Source organism: Aaosphaeria arxii, assembly GCF_010015735.1.
Source record: "Aaosphaeria arxii CBS 175.79 unplaced genomic scaffold BU24scaffold_2, whole genome shotgun sequence".
Taxonomy (NCBI): Eukaryota; Fungi; Ascomycota; class Dothideomycetes; order Pleosporales; genus Aaosphaeria; species Aaosphaeria arxii.
In genome coordinates, this window is record NW_022983475.1 from 1,016,383 (window position 1) to 1,031,697 (window position 15,315).

At 50.8% G+C, this 15,315-nt stretch overlaps 3 protein-coding genes across 3 annotated transcripts; all 3 read left to right on the forward strand.

The window, feature by feature from the left end:
* The first annotated feature begins 30 nt into the window (after nt 1-30).
* BU24DRAFT_447492 (uncharacterized protein) lies at nt 31-3,164 on the forward strand. Its single transcript, XM_033530825.1, has 7 exons — nt 31-273; nt 323-346; nt 402-499; nt 697-893; nt 944-1,171; nt 1,223-1,518; nt 1,596-3,164. The coding sequence occupies exons 1-7, from the start codon at nt 259-261 to the stop codon at nt 2,946-2,948; spliced, it is 2,211 nt and encodes a 736-aa protein (XP_033387213.1). The 5' UTR covers nt 31-258; the 3' UTR covers nt 2,949-3,164.
* Nucleotides 3,165-8,384: 5,220 nt separating this feature from the next.
* On the forward strand, nt 8,385-12,360 carry BU24DRAFT_106974 (uncharacterized protein). Its single transcript, XM_033520759.1, has 5 exons — nt 8,385-10,349; nt 10,429-10,927; nt 10,979-11,557; nt 11,663-11,707; nt 11,765-12,360. The coding sequence occupies exons 1-5, from the start codon at nt 8,801-8,803 to the stop codon at nt 12,273-12,275; spliced, it is 3,183 nt and encodes a 1,060-aa protein (XP_033387214.1). The 5' UTR covers nt 8,385-8,800; the 3' UTR covers nt 12,276-12,360.
* Nucleotides 12,361-13,364: 1,004 nt separating this feature from the next.
* Nucleotides 13,365-15,108, forward strand: BU24DRAFT_447494 (uncharacterized protein). Its single transcript, XM_033530826.1, has 2 exons — nt 13,365-13,502; nt 13,554-15,108. The coding sequence occupies exons 1-2, from the start codon at nt 13,447-13,449 to the stop codon at nt 14,824-14,826; spliced, it is 1,329 nt and encodes a 442-aa protein (XP_033387215.1). The 5' UTR covers nt 13,365-13,446; the 3' UTR covers nt 14,827-15,108.
* Nucleotides 15,109-15,315: the final 207 nt, after the last annotated feature.

Consider the following 15,315-nt stretch of genomic DNA (forward strand, 5'->3'; position numbering starts at 1 on the left):
CAACTAATGGACATTCGACACAACGCACGCGAGGAATCCGAGCAAACAGTCAGAGAGTGAACTAGACTGTCATCTCAGCCCTTGGCTTCCATCGGACCTTGCCCTACATCTAGATTCTCAAATGTCCATCCCCAAGTAGATTTGCGAACCCCCCTTTGATAAACGAGGAACTTCGGCATTTCGTTACTGCGAATGCCCACCTGTAATTGGTGAACCCACTTGTCGACGGGCCTCATGCGTTAGGCCAGCAACGCCATCATGATGAAACTCGCTGTTGGTATAACTTCATGTTGCCTTCTGTCGCCAACTAACAAATCCTCAGTGTCAAAGATGCAAGCACAAGAAGGTGCATGCTGTTCCCTATCATCCACGTGGTTGATCGCTAAACATCATCCTATCAGATCAAGTGCGACAGAGCAGAGGGTACATGCCACCAATGTGTGCTCGCCCAAGCGGAATGTATCTATATTGAGCGCAAGAAGAGGCCTCGTTTAACCCAGTCAGTTCCTGATCTCGTTGTGCTCTCCATTTGGTTACGCCCGGAACACGATATCACGTGCCTGCCCACTTCTGTCATCCACACATAGAAGAACAACATGTCACAGTCTCTGGCTTCGTATTCATTTGTGTCGAGTGCCTTTTTAGTCGTTTTAAGTTAGAGCTTACGTCTGTACTAATATGATTACTGAACCTTAGACAAAAGAACGATGTGACGGCTTTGAACCGAAGGCTAGAGTTTCTCGAACGGCAACTCAGCAGATCAGAAAGGGAGGCATCAAGTTCATCACTGCCGAAAGATGATGTTCCCCTTGATCCTTCAACACAATCCAGATCTTCAGTATCTCCTGTATCTCCTGAGGTGCTACTCACCGTGGAAGGAAACGGCCAGGCTTGTGAGTTGTAGTCATGTCAATGTACTATCGTGTGTTAACAGGTTCTGAAGCATGGATTCACCGACTCGCCAGTGACACTAAGCGCAACTTCGAGAAGGTCAATATCCAGAGCCACCAAAGCCCTGCTGATACTCCAGCGAGCTTGACTGTCGACACAGCCATGTGTGCGCTCACTAAGGCATTGGACGACCTCGCAAACTTACGCATTCGAGATGAAGTGAGGCCAAAGAGACTTGCTCTGAAACTCACACCAGACAAAGCAAGAGAGTGTATCAAAAGTAAGCAGAGACCGGATTGCCACACATAGATATTTGCTGATGATCTGGCAGTTTTCATGGAAGTCATACAGGCGATGGTAATCCCTCAAGCTTTCACGAGCGGCATCGACCTGGCAATACTGAACGTAATACCGGACGTCATAGAATCATCAATGTCTTCCTATGTCAATATTGACCCTTGCATTAAGGTCATATACTACAACGCACTTTACTACGGTCTGCGCAGAATCGATGGCCCAGGCAGTGAGCTTGCTCAAGCAGCCTATTGTATGTGCTTGGAGGCAGTTCCTGGATGGCTGAATACAACGGCTGGGACAGATTTGGACGCCCAAACTGCGGCCTTGACTGTAAGTCTCAATGTACTACCTGCACCATACACCACCATATTCTTTCTAATGGATCTCCACTGACACGATTCTTTGAGGCATGGACTGCTTGCAACCAGTTCGATTACCAATTGTCGTGGCAGTTCCATTGCAAAGCATGCCAGTTCATAAAGGCAAAGGGAGTGGATCGCCTTGATGCTCGTCTTCCCAAGTCCGTCGATGAAGAGGATTTGCAGCACAGTTCGCGGTACCTATATTGGCATTGCCTACAGACAGACGATCTTTTCAGAATCCTATACAACAAACCTTCGGCTTTAAGATACAAGAAAAACGAAGTCAAGCCTCCTTCGCTGTTCACAGCCTCGAATATGCAGCCTAGTGCAACACAAACGATCCTGTATAACGTCTGGGTGCGATACACGGCCATGACAAGAGAAATGACCGACGAATTAGACAAAGCACTGGCAAGTAATGGCACAGAAGATGCAATGCGCGTTGCCGATGAATACTGCTCCAAACTCGAGAACATCATCATCGAATGGGATCTCGAAACACTATCCAAAGCCCCCAAATACTCCAAATCAGTGGCTCTACTTTTCGCCGACCACACGATGAACATCTACGCCACGATAATCGGCGCGAAGCGACGAGCCCGCCAAAAGAACGACACGCCCCTTGTCGACGAACTCGGCCTCCGCGCCGCCCGCAAAGTCATCAACCTCATCCTCTACTTCAACACGCAAACCCCCGGGTTCGGCGACGCGGGCGTCATCTTCGTCCACTTCATCAGCTTCTACCCCTTCTGCGCCGTCTTCTCGCTCTACGAGCACATCCTCGCCTGCACGGACCCAGAGCAATGCGAAGCGGACCTCCAACTCCTCGAGAACATCGAAGTCGCCGTCCGCGCCGGCTGCGAAGTACACCCAGACCTATACCCCTTATCCAACACCATCACCGCGCTCAACGCCGTCTCCCGCAGCACCCAAGACCTCCGCCGCAACGGCCCTAGCCCTGCCTACCAAAGCCCGCCAACCCACTCCTCCTCCGCTTCCACCATGCCCTCCCCCGCGACCCAACAACACCAACAACCGCACATGAAATCCTCTTCCTTCACGCCCATGGGCCAGTCCACACAGCCAGTCACCTCCTCCCGCGGCTTCAACCTCCCCATGTCCACGCTCGACGGCCTGCAGTTCCAGATGCCGCCGCCCGAGTCGTCGACGGTGGGGCCGTTCGGCCCGGGCGTACCGCTGCTGCAGGACTTCCCGATGGGGGCGGGGGATAGCTTTGAGCCGTTGGGGTTCGTCAGGGCGCTTGAGAGCGACTTCATGGCGAAGAATTGGCACGAGCCGTGGTGGGATATGAAGTGTGGGGATATCGGCGCGGGCGTTGAGGGTGGGACTGGGGATGCTGAGATGGGTGGTGGTGGTGGGTTTGAGGGGCAGGGTTAGGTTTTGTTCGTGGGTTTGTTGGTTGTATGTTAATGGACTGTAATGGTGATGAGTGGTTTGGAAGGAAGGAGATGGGTTTCTTTCTACGCTTACGCCGTCTAATAATCATGGAAACTTGAATGTATAATTACGATAAGTAAACACATAGATCTTCAGATTAGCGCCAATGATACGATATGTATATCACGATCATATCAACGCGCCCTCGGCATCGACAAAAGTGTACAAGTATAATCCCATCCTACCTCTGAACATCGATACTCAGAATCTGAACCGCTGCAATCAAGAAACACACAAACCTCCAAAACCACAAAGTCCCCAGTGGGGACGTCATTTCTACAACAGTTCAATGGCATTCATCATTGATTATCGCAACGAGAAGGTCTAAGAGTAAGGAACCTACGCCATAATACATATGTACTAACTATCACCATCTCGATATCAAGTATAGGATGATATTGGTGTCAAAACTACACGCAACCACGCTTACATCTCCCTTCGATTACTATCACATACCAGCCAGCCCATCCAATTCATCAATCCAATTCCATTCCCACGCTCTTCGTCCAACGAAGGAAAGTCAGGATGTCGTAAGTCGTCGTCGACTCCTTCGGCACGACTAGTCGATGAGCAGCTGTTTGTTTCGTTTAAGTTTTAGTTTTAGTTTTCAAATCTTTTTTTTTGGTTTATATGGACTTATTTCCGCATCAGGCTTCCTGTGCATCTGCTAGCTGTGCAACCCCAAAGTGCATATCCGCGGATATAAAACCACTGGGGCCCGTAATCTAGATCAGTGTCTCGGCGTATGGGAGGCGGATCCGATGGGGATATGCCCATGTGTCTATTCATGTATTTAGGTATCTAGAACATGGTGATAGTAATGGTGAAATCATGTAGCGGGAAGGAATGAATGCACGTGGGCATTTCAGGACCCGGGGTTTCTAGTCAAGTGCTGGGGGTCGGGGTCGAGGCAGTTCTCGATGAGTAAGTGAGGGGAGATTCGAGAGGTTTCGACATGGGGGGGTTAGATTGATAGACATATGGTTTTGAGATTGGGGTTTTGGAGGGGCAAGGGTTTCTTGTGGTATCTCGCGGGGGGCGAGCGATGGAGGGAGATTGGGGTTGAGATTTGAAAATATGGGAATATATTGTATTCTGCGGATTTTGCTTCCGGGTTTGGTGGTTAGTACTTGGTGTGTAGTACGTATGGTGGTTGAGACGGGGGCTTGTTTTTGAGTTATACGAAGGCGAATGGGGACGGGTTGGTGATTGCATTGAGGATGGGGTTCGTATGGGGTCTGGAGGGATTACGCGGCGTCCCCGGGGAATTCAGCGTGTCTTTTGTGATATATAGTGATTTCGTTGTATATGAGTGAGTGTGGTAATTATGGTTATTTTTAGGAGATGCGAGATTGGGACTGCAGGCACCGGGCCGGGACGAGACGAGACGAGATGAAGCAGGGCATGGTGCAGTGCGACATGTCTTGTGCTTGTGTTTTGCCGGATACGTGGGTCGCGAATCGAGTGCAACTTTGTGTTGGCTGCAGCATGAATGAATGAATGGATGCTTGAGCCAAGTATTGCTGGCTAATATGTGGTTGATTCGCGGGTGAGTGTTGCTGTAGTTGAAATTCCTCGGCGGAGTTGCTCTAGACGAAGTGCATTACAAAATAACCTTATGACCACCATTCTACTGGGATTTGAAAGGCGACACGATGGTAGGATCGCTTCTCATCCTGCCATGTCTGATAATCGTCATTATTGGTGTGAAATTCCATCAGTGGCAATTAATCTTTGAATATATCGTAAATTCGAAGAATTGGGCTGCCGTGATTGGTGCACTTCGCGTCAAGACCGTTGAGCGAGAAACGCTCGTATTCACGTGATGTCCGATACGCGCCGGAACCGATATCGCTGAACCCTGTCGGAGGCTTCTTAGCTGCTCTGAAAGGGGTCGTCAAAAACATGATGGCTTTGCTCAATTGAGTTTGTCGCCTAGGAAACTAGGCAAAGAAAGTGGTGCCAGGCACATCGTACTGTGTAGACGTGAGGAACAACAATGGGGTGCGCTACGGTAAGGTTGTACAAGGAGCGTTGTGCCGCTGCCGTACATACATGGGTCGAGGAACAAACACGCAAGAAAGGGTCAGGCATATCGCAGGCAGCCTGATTCAAATCAGTGCACACGGAGTACAGCCCAGCCCCTCATTGTTGTGTCGAGATCGATTGATTATTGCATAGATACGGTATGGGCAGCAGGCAGCCCAAGCCTTGTTCAAGCTTCATCGAGGGTCCGTTGGCCTATTGTTGGCATCATAATTCCCAGGGGCCGAAGGAGAGAAACGTCCGTATGGCATTGTTGATGGCCGGTGTCTGATCGTAGGGCCGATGACAGCATGTTTCCTATTTCTTTCTCTCTTTTCTCTATTAATATTTCATCACCACCAGCTTGGTGGGGTTGGGTCACAAGACAAGGTCCAATAATCCAAGGCTCAGAGGTTTCACAAGCCGCAACAATTGCAAATCGGATGGATGGACCCCAATGATCGGAGGGCGGCATTATTCTGAGCCGGGGCTGTAGCCATAGCCGGAAGAAAACGAGGCGGGAGAAGCAGTGGAGGAGGAATGATACTCGTAATAACGGATAACAATCATGGTGTGGAAATGTCCATCACCATATGATTTATTACATGACGAGTAGTATGATGCAAGTCAATGCTCGCACAACGGCCAATGCACAGCATCCCGTCTCTAAACAAGGTAGTCTACCGGTTACTTATCGAAAATAAAATAGAAAAAAAAAGGCGAGAGAAATGGCTGGGGGGTTGGCATCGCATCGGAAAGGGCCGGCAAGGGCATTTGGGGCAGATTCGTACGAATTGTACACAGGCAGGTGGCAGGGTTGGTTAAGGATTTCAAGGGAAAAAGGAAAAGGAAAAGGGCAGGCAGACGACCTTCGTTCATTCCGTTTGTCCCGCCATAGCCCTTTCCCGCTCTTGGCAGGCCTGAAAGAATGATGACAAGAAATCTTTTGCTCGTTGGGGTCGGGTCTTTCGTCTCTCGTCTCTCTGTCCCATTCGTTATTGGAGGGGTAACCTACCACCTACAACCCACACCCACATCTCCATCCTCTCTGTGCACACACACACACACACACACATACGGAGTATTATTCGTACACAAAATAGGCAGACACATCAATCCGTTTCATTACTCATTGTGTCACATCATTCTACTCGGATGTACTCCGTACATTGAATTGGTACTCGAATGTATCATTCCATGCACGATGCTTTCTACGGGTGCAATTACATGATATCCATTGAATGGGAACCCAACGATATGGGACCATACTGCTCTGGACGGAGAGTACTCCGTACGTCATGCTCCTTCAATGGGATAACACCGTACGTGCCTGGGTACCTGGTACCCATATACCGGTACAATTTAATATTGAATCTGGGGAACAGTCGTAGCGTTGGAAAGATTGAATGGATCGTGACGCCCAATGTCAATCCAAAGTAGACCGTGACGGGATTCCACGCACTGGTAGCGAAAGAAGTAACAGAATGGAGAAAGGAAGGAAAATAATGAATTGATGGAGAGGGGCGTAGTATGGTTACTTCTTTTCATTGAAATGCAAGACATGAGGCATAGCGAGCGCGTGCCGCGGGAATCACCAAAGCGGCGCTCCTGACGTAGTCAAAAGCGATGTACACTCCACCGTACGATGCATTTCCCCGGTTCGTTTTGTATCATTGATAAACAAATGAGCCCCTGATTGTTCTTTGGCATACTTATGTGAAAGGGCAACATTGATATGAGTACCTAGGTAGCAAGGACATGTACCTCACTCAGCATGAACATCAAATCCATTCAACGAAGGATCGAAGGGACCAACAGCGAAGAACAGAAAGGATATCGGATACAAAAGCTACAAGTAAATAGCAGAGGAAAAAAAAACAGCCGAGAAGAAAAAGAATACATATTATTGCGGGACCAGCGTGGGTAATTTTTTTTTTCTCGGGACACCAAAAGTGTTTAGTTTTCATATTAGTACCGAGTTACTTGGGTGGAAGCAACAAAAAAAAATTCGCGCGCTTTTGGACTGATGACCTGCCATACACACAGTAGCGACAGTAATACCAGGACTAAGTAGTCGAGGTAATTGGGTATTCTACTATTACTCGGTACATACACTCATACACACTCACTCACACACTCATTCACCCTACTAATCCTACTACCAACCTTACGCTACGGTCCACAGGTTTACCGTATACGCTTCTACCATCTCCATCTACCACCTTCCGCCCACCCAAATCCGCACTATTACCTCTCTCTACCTTTTTTTTCCCTCCCTCGTACCAAATCCGAACAATCCCACCACCAACCACTAATCCTCTAACTACGGAGTAATTACTTAGGTACTGTACTACTTGGTACTTGGTAGTTACTTACTCTACTTTACCTTTACTTTACTTTACCTTACCCTCACTCTGTCTCTCACTAACTCACTAACTACCCTCTCTTTTCCCCTCCCTCCTACGCCTGCGCCTACGCCTACGCCAGCGCCAGCGCTTCTTCTTCTTCTTCTCCCACACAACCCACACACGACACTCTCAATTTCCTCTCCCCCTCTTCCTCCTCCGTGGTTCTGGTAATCTTCACAAAAGGTCGCCAGATCTTTTCTACTTCCTTTCCTCCCTCTTCCCTCTTCTCTTTTCGCCCGCTACCTCTTCTCCCCACCCGTTGCTCCCTCTCACTCAACGACCCCCAAGTTCGTCTGTCTGTCTCACTCCGCCGTGACCTCGAAACACTCGTCCCTAGCGAGTAATAGTGAGTGAGCAGTGAGTGCCTACTGCGACCACCACCACCACCACCACCACCACCACCCTCGCCAACAACAAGGTCAACAAACACCACCTGCTCTAAATACCCATCTGCCTCCCCGGAGATACTCTCTTCTTCTGGCGACAGAAATCTCTGGTTATAGCCGCTCCATCGGATTGTAAACATCCTACATCGTCGTTGGCGCGCATTCGTCTTCGCACAGGTTCAAAACTTTGTAGGTCAGTTCTGCCCGCATCGCTACTGCCGACCCCCGCGACCGTCCTCCTTCCTTCCTTCCCTTTTCACCGCGCGCCGCTCCTCCACCAATTCGACCCTCGGGCGTGCCTCGTTTGTCAGGTACACGTTCTGTGGCGATAGTACGGGCTGCCCACCGTCCACGATCGCCATCGTCACTCATCTGGCTCTGTGGACGTCTCCGACATTATTCCCTACCTGTTTTCCTCTTTTCCCCAGAGTGCTCCCTGGGCTCGCTGCAAGCCACTTCCTGAACACGTCCCCTTGGCTGTAGGCAACTTTTTTTTGGGCCTGTCCTCACAACCCAGGTTGCCACTTTCGAACGCACATTCGGGGTCAAGCTGTACAAATAGCTTGCTAACTCGCTCCCTTCCAGAATTTCGTCCAGCCTACGTCACACCTTCACGGGTTCCTTCACGAATTTCTCAACGACTTCCCCGCCGATTCATACGATACATCCACGATCAACGAACTTTGCTCTACGCTCACAACCACGTACTCTTTCCTCTTCACGCTACAGCGGAGCTAAAGTCTCTGGATCGTCTTGCAGCGCACAACCAACCCTCGGTGAAAACCAAGGAATCCAAGTGCGGAGAGGTCGATAGCTGAGCCTCTCCGGACACAAATCACACCCTTTACGATACTGGGCGATTGATCGGAGTCTTCAACTGAGGACCAGAAGCACTTCCTTCATTCCTCTCATACATACACATACACACCTGCACGACCGCAATTTATACCCCCACACAGAAACTATCTCAACAATGGCAACAACCACACAGCCACGCCGTCAAGGCAACGAGAGCACAGCTCCCTCTACATTTTCTTACGCACAGGCGGCCAAAGGACTCTCCGGCACAGCTACTTCCGCGACAGCCCCTAGCAAATCAACATCCGGAACGAATACGCCCGCAAAGGAGTCGCGATCAAATTCGATCCCAGCAGTCGCTTCCGTACCCAGCTGGGCTGATGACGCCGATGCTGACGCCGAACAAGCAAACGCTAGCAATCTGAATGGAGCACGCGAAACGACTTCACAGGTGTCACCACCAAAGCAAGCCGTCACCCAGCCGGCTACCAATGGCTCGGCCGTGTCGTCTCCAGACCTTGGAGCCTCTTCGGCATCCACCGCCGTCAAGGACGATGACGTTACGTCGTTGCAGAATGGAACAGCAGAGTCGTGGGAAAATAAGTCACAGGCTTCCACTTCCGTAGATAAGACCTCCGAGCCCGCAGAGACTACGGCAGAGAACGCAGAGAAAACAAAGGGCAAGGGAAAGAAGGCAGACAAAGCACCGCCCAAGGTGCTGCTTGATGCACCAATACCCACAGTCAACCCTTGGGCGCGCAGGTTGGAAGAGCAGAAGGCCAAGGTGGTACAGAAACCGGCCGCTAAAACGAATCAAACCAACGGTGTCCCTCAAGGACCCTCCTCTGACGCTACAGCGAAGAGAAGCAAGCTCAATCCCTCATCGGAGAGCGGCGATGCCAAAGACAGGAATGTTACTGCAGACGGAAAGCACAGGCAGGATCGCAGTAAGCAAGAGCACGACGCGGAGAAATCCAGGAAGGGCGGTAAGGGCAAGCCGTTCGACAAGAATTCAGCGTCGCTCCCGCTTCCTCCTACGCGTGACCAAGAGTCATGGCCGACGCCTGAGACCGCTGTGGACGAAGACAGGAAAAAGAACAACGGAAAAGCGGATAAAACCGAGAAAGACCGTAAAGACAACGGGCCTGCAAGCAAGAAGGAGTGGGTCTCCATGCCTTACACTCCAACCGTTGTGTTCAGTACCCCGTTGCCCGCTGCAACGTCGCGAAGAGGTGGCCGAGGAGGAGCTCGTGGCGGCGCGCAGAATCCGGCCCGAGGCAACAACATCGGTGCTAATACCGCCGGAAGCGCCGAAAAAGATGCCTCTGTGCCGACTCCTTCGATCAACGGTGATCAACCAAAGCACGGCCGTGCTGATGGGTCCAACGTGCGTGAAGGTTCTCCCAAAGAAGGGCGAGCAGCCAATGCTAACGCAGCTTCTGCAAAGACTGGAACGTCTTCTGCAGAGAAAAGCTCTAAAGTTGCATCTGGTGCCGAAGCTGATGCTCACTCTCGCAATGTCTCTAGCGTGACCGACGCTGCAGTTAACTCAACCACCTCCGCACCGAACAACAATTTCCCTCGCCAGTACCCAAATCGTCCTGGCAAGGGTAGGAGGGGAGATTTCGCGGGTGGAGATCGCAGGAAGGATGGAGATGTAAACTCGGCCTCTAAGGATAACTCCGGAGCCGCAGACAAGCGCGCATCCGCTAACCAGAATGATGGTAAGTTTATTTTGATGCAATGGTTATTTTGCTCTCCCTATCATCTTCGTAACAGTCGATACTGACTTCAACGAAACAGCTGAGGACGCAGACCGACGATCTGGCGCTCCCCAGGAAGGTCAGGTCAACCCGCAAAAGGGTGCCCCAAGCGAGCGCCGAGGCGGCTTCAATTCGTTCTCAGGTCGCGAACGTGGTGGCCGTGGTGGGAACCGGGGAGGTCGAGGAGGATTCCAGAACGGAAATCATCAGTTCACAAATGGTCACGCACCTGCGGTCCAGTCCACTTCGTCTTTCTCTCTCGCCCGCTCACCACCAAACTTCCACCCCGAACAGGCTGCCTACTTCCCCGCCCCTTCTGGACATGGTCGTGGGTACAGGAATGGCCCTCGATCGCAATCCGTCACGAATGAGAACATGTTTGTACGCATGCCGTATCCCGGCATGCCTCAGCAGCTTGCACCGATTCAGACGTTTGCTCCAGCGCAGTCGTACGACTACATGCCTCCTGTCAGCGCGGTACCTTACAGTCCATATGGCGTCGACCAGTGGACCATGACCTCAATGGTCTCTACTCAAATGTACGAAAATCAAACCACCAGGCTTCATGACAAGAGCTAACATGTATTTAGGGAGTATTACTTTTCCGTCGAGAATCTGTGCAAAGATATCTTCCTGCGCAAGCATATGGATTCGCAGGGCTTCGTTTTCTTGAGCGTGCTCGCCGACTTCAACAGGATTAAGCAGTTGACAACAAACATCGACATCATCAAGCATGTCTGCCACGCCTCTCCCACCATCGAGTACCGAGTTGGCGTTGATGGTAGAGATCGATTGCGACGACGAGAGGGCTGGGAACAGTGGGTTCTCTCATCCTCTGACCGCGACCCGTCGGCACAAAATGATGGCCCCGAGGAGCTGCATAGCCCGCCCGTCCCGACTTTTAACGGATTTGATCCCCGTTATCCAGACATGCCACTGAACGGAGCGCTTCACTCAAGCAACAACGATGTCCCTACTAATGAGTTTAAGGGTAAGGCAGAGAGCCGTAACTGGGAGAACGGAACACAGGATCATGTTCTGGACCCCAATGCGCCTGCCGTCAATGGATTTGGCAGTGCTAACGGTCATGTCAACGGCGTGAATGGACATGCTGTTGAAGCACCCGTCAACAACGCTGTGAGTGGCGAATTTGATTCTTTCTCTGATCGGCAAGTCAAATCTTTGCGCGTCATTGTTCGCGAGCAAGATGGACAGCCACTAGAAACACATCTATCTCCCTCCGTTTTACGAACCTTTTCTAATGGACCAAACAGCAGTAGAAACGGTGTACCTGAATCTGCTTGGAGGCGTACCGAACGGTAAGACTTCATGTCGGCGCCCTCACTACTAGAAGTTATGCTTACGGTTTGGAATAGTGTAGCAGGGTCTGCAGCGAGGACTCCCTTGTATTGGGTCAAGAATAAAGATGCGCCCGTGGAGTCTCCTCCTCTCGACTCGTCAAACGAACCCTACACCAACCTACGAGAAAAAGCATTATCCCAGCGTCAACTATCAGCACTTGGAACTTGTCCCCACGATATGAATGTTTTGTATCAGTTTTGGTCCCACTTTCTCATTCGCAATTTCAACACTACAATGTACGAGGAATTCCGGCGGTTCGCCTTTGAAGATTTCCTTCACAACAACTCAGTTGTTGGCTTTGCCAACCTCGTCAAATATTACGGAGATACGTTGTCATCCTCGCAAAGTCTCATTCGAGAGCGCGTCGCCCGGGATTACGTGGATCTGGTCAGAATCGAAGCTACAATCTTACGGCCAGCGTTCGATCAGTTGCAATCTTCCTTACGCGAAGGAGGCCTTAGTGATCGAAATCGCGACACGATCACCCAATTCCTTGACCCTGAACTCAAAGCGTTTCTTGGATGAGGCAAACCCTAGCTCAGTGGCGTTTTCGAAAACAGCAACGGTTATTTTGTAATGGTGGCGACCGACGGCTCCTGCTTCGATACATCTTTGTTTCATTCCCTACCTCTGCCTGTTTTCCACGGCTTCCGAGTTCTTGTCAGGCCTAATTTTTCTTCCCTATCGGATATTACATGGTTGAGGGGCTCCCTTTTTTTCTTTCAAAAGTTTTGGCTTTGGCGTTCGTAATGGTTTCTGGCCGGTGGAAGCATATCTCCTTTCCTAGACATCAAAGTGGGTGGGTTCAGCCCAAAATTCCTCATGTTCACACGACAGTTTTCCGGGACGATACCTAAACTTGGGAAGCCCGAGCTACAATGGGAAATGGCATTGTGGCGTCTTGCATTTCGTCTCTCCACTACACTCACGGCATAGCGACAACTGTTATTCGCTAAATCTTCTCCTTCGCGGGTGTACTATCTCAGTACACTGGTCTGTTTCCCCGAAAGATCAAATCACTCAAAATTCCCTTCATCTCTGCCTGTTTCTGTTTCTCTTTGTTTCTCATCTGAGCTCGCGTGCCGAAAAACTGCTTACATCCGGGGCTGGAGGACCCCAGTAAATAAAAGCTACGGTTTTTTGTTCCTTTCATGTAAACTACAACGTCAGAAAGTACATGTGTGTTAGAATATCACTGTTTGGTGTGGGTATAGAAATGTCTTCAACATTGCGTGCATGTGATTGAGTGGAGACGAAGCCTTGAATTATGATGTCATGCGTTGTCACAAGAAACAATTCAAATGCTAAATCAAAAGACGTTGCGGTTCTTCGACCTACGAGGTACAAGCAGTACCCAATGTTTCGAAAGAGTCATGCATAGAAGTTAATAAGAGGCCATGAACCAATCGATATCTCCCCTAGGACGAGATTTGATTGACACGTATTTCTGTCGAATTACAACTCATCATCTCTTGCACGTAGATCTGTCAGGGTCCATCTCCAACGGCTAGTGCGGTAGGGCGAATCAGATGGAGCGTAAATGTGGGGACCCGGCTACCGCCGAGTGGCGACATCTGCGCCACAATCGCCTTAAGACGACATTCATCGCCTCTTCCCCGCAACCCTTCTTCCTCTTCCTCCAAACTCATATTGACTTTATTGTCTATCAGGCGCTGGTGAGATCGCCTATATTACAATGGCCTCAGTGCTTCGCTTCCACCAGCTGGTGGCCAAGAACGCGAAAGTGTTCAAGTAAGTACTCAATGATGCAACTACCGAGTGACGTTGACTGACTCACCGCAGGGCCGCCTGGCGACATGCTGCGAAGCTCGTCCAGAATCAACTACCACCTTCCATCCGGCCAACTCAGGCACAACTTCAACCTATCCTCGCTAGGAACGCTCCCAGACATCCCATCCACCGCGTCGCTTTCTTGAAGCAGAGCAAAGGTCGGTGGTACAGCACTCACAGTGCCATCACCTCCACGGTCCGCCGTTTCACCTCCGCTGCAACTCGCTCGTCCGGCGTCAAGTATGACCGCTCATCATTCCCAAAGTCTCGCACCGGGTTTGCTGTGAACAGCCAATCCGGACGCGCACCCTTTGCGTCGACGCTTCGCCCCAACTTGACCGGCGGCACGCTCGGAAGGACCGCCGGGGGATACGCTTGGGGATCTGGTAGAGCGGGAGGTGCTCGTTACTTCTCGCATGGTCCCGCAGCGCCCGCCCAAGTCATCAACAACGTTTCACAGGCGGTGCGAGCGTTCATGATCTCTGGGTCGAAGGCCCAATTCGACGGCATCGACCCGCGTACTGGCGAGAAGCGATTTAAGTCTGTTTCTGCCCTGCAGGATAAAGTGAACCGTACCCTCAACCGGTCACCCAGGGCCACCCCGGGAACGACAGTCAGCTTCAACATCAACCCTACCGTCACCGCCCTCTCGCCATTGAAGGCCGTCAAGGGCTTCCCCTCCTTCGCTCAGGAGAAGGAGACCCTTAACCAGGATGGTCTCATGGACGTTCTCTCCGTGGATTTCTCCAGGGCTGTCAAGGAACTCGCTGCTGTGCTGAGAGATCTTCAACGGCTGTCATCGTTGGGTGATTTACCGATTACATACGAATCGTCCAAGCTTCGGGTACACTTCCCCGGCTGTAACTTCGAAATCGTCGAAACCATTTGCGACGAGCTAGGAGTACAGCGCGGGGTGATCCAACAGGACGAAGACTTCGACTCCTACGTCGGCACGGACATCGCTCTGCTCTTCCCCTTTGCACCGAGCCGGACCCCCTCTGAATGCTCCTTCTATGAGAAGTCGGTCACAGGGCGCCAGCAACCCATTGATTGGCGAAACATGATGACCCCCTCAGAGCTCTCGGACAACTACTCCACCCACTCAGAGTACGAACTCGACTTCGAAAACGTCACCGAGAACCCGTACTGGGCCTCCTCCCCCTCCGGCTACGAGAGTCTGCACGAGAGCGAACTAGAAGATTCAATCGACCTCACCACACCGCTGGAGTACCAAGGAATCGAAGGGATATATCGGTTCATGGAGCAGTGCGGACCCACTCGGTAGAGCCCGCCGCGTTTGCGTTGCGGGTTCCCAGCGGCGGTTCGTAAGCTCACTATATCACGACCGCATTTGATGATTTTCGTTCTTCCCTTTTTTTCACAATACCACTTGGCTTCAGATTGGCATGTTAGCAAACTTGGGTTTTTTTCGTGGTCATGGATACACTCCTTCCCTCTCCTATGTAGCAATATGAAAACATCTTCAAAAAACAAGCATTGGTCTCCCATCGTACCCTCTATTATATACTTGGCGTTTAACATTTTGATTTATCCCCCCCCCCCCCCTCTCTCACAATGCCGCGAGAATCCCCAACGAAAACTGCACATCAATCTTTTCCCTGGTGTCTCAGTCGTGGAGTACATCTTAGAAATTCAAAGAGAGCAATGAGCATGAGCAATAATATGTACACACAACGATGTACCGGCTGTACCGAAAATGCAGCCTTAGTGTAGCAACGTACTTGCCACTTGCAGACTCTTTATTGGCTAAGTG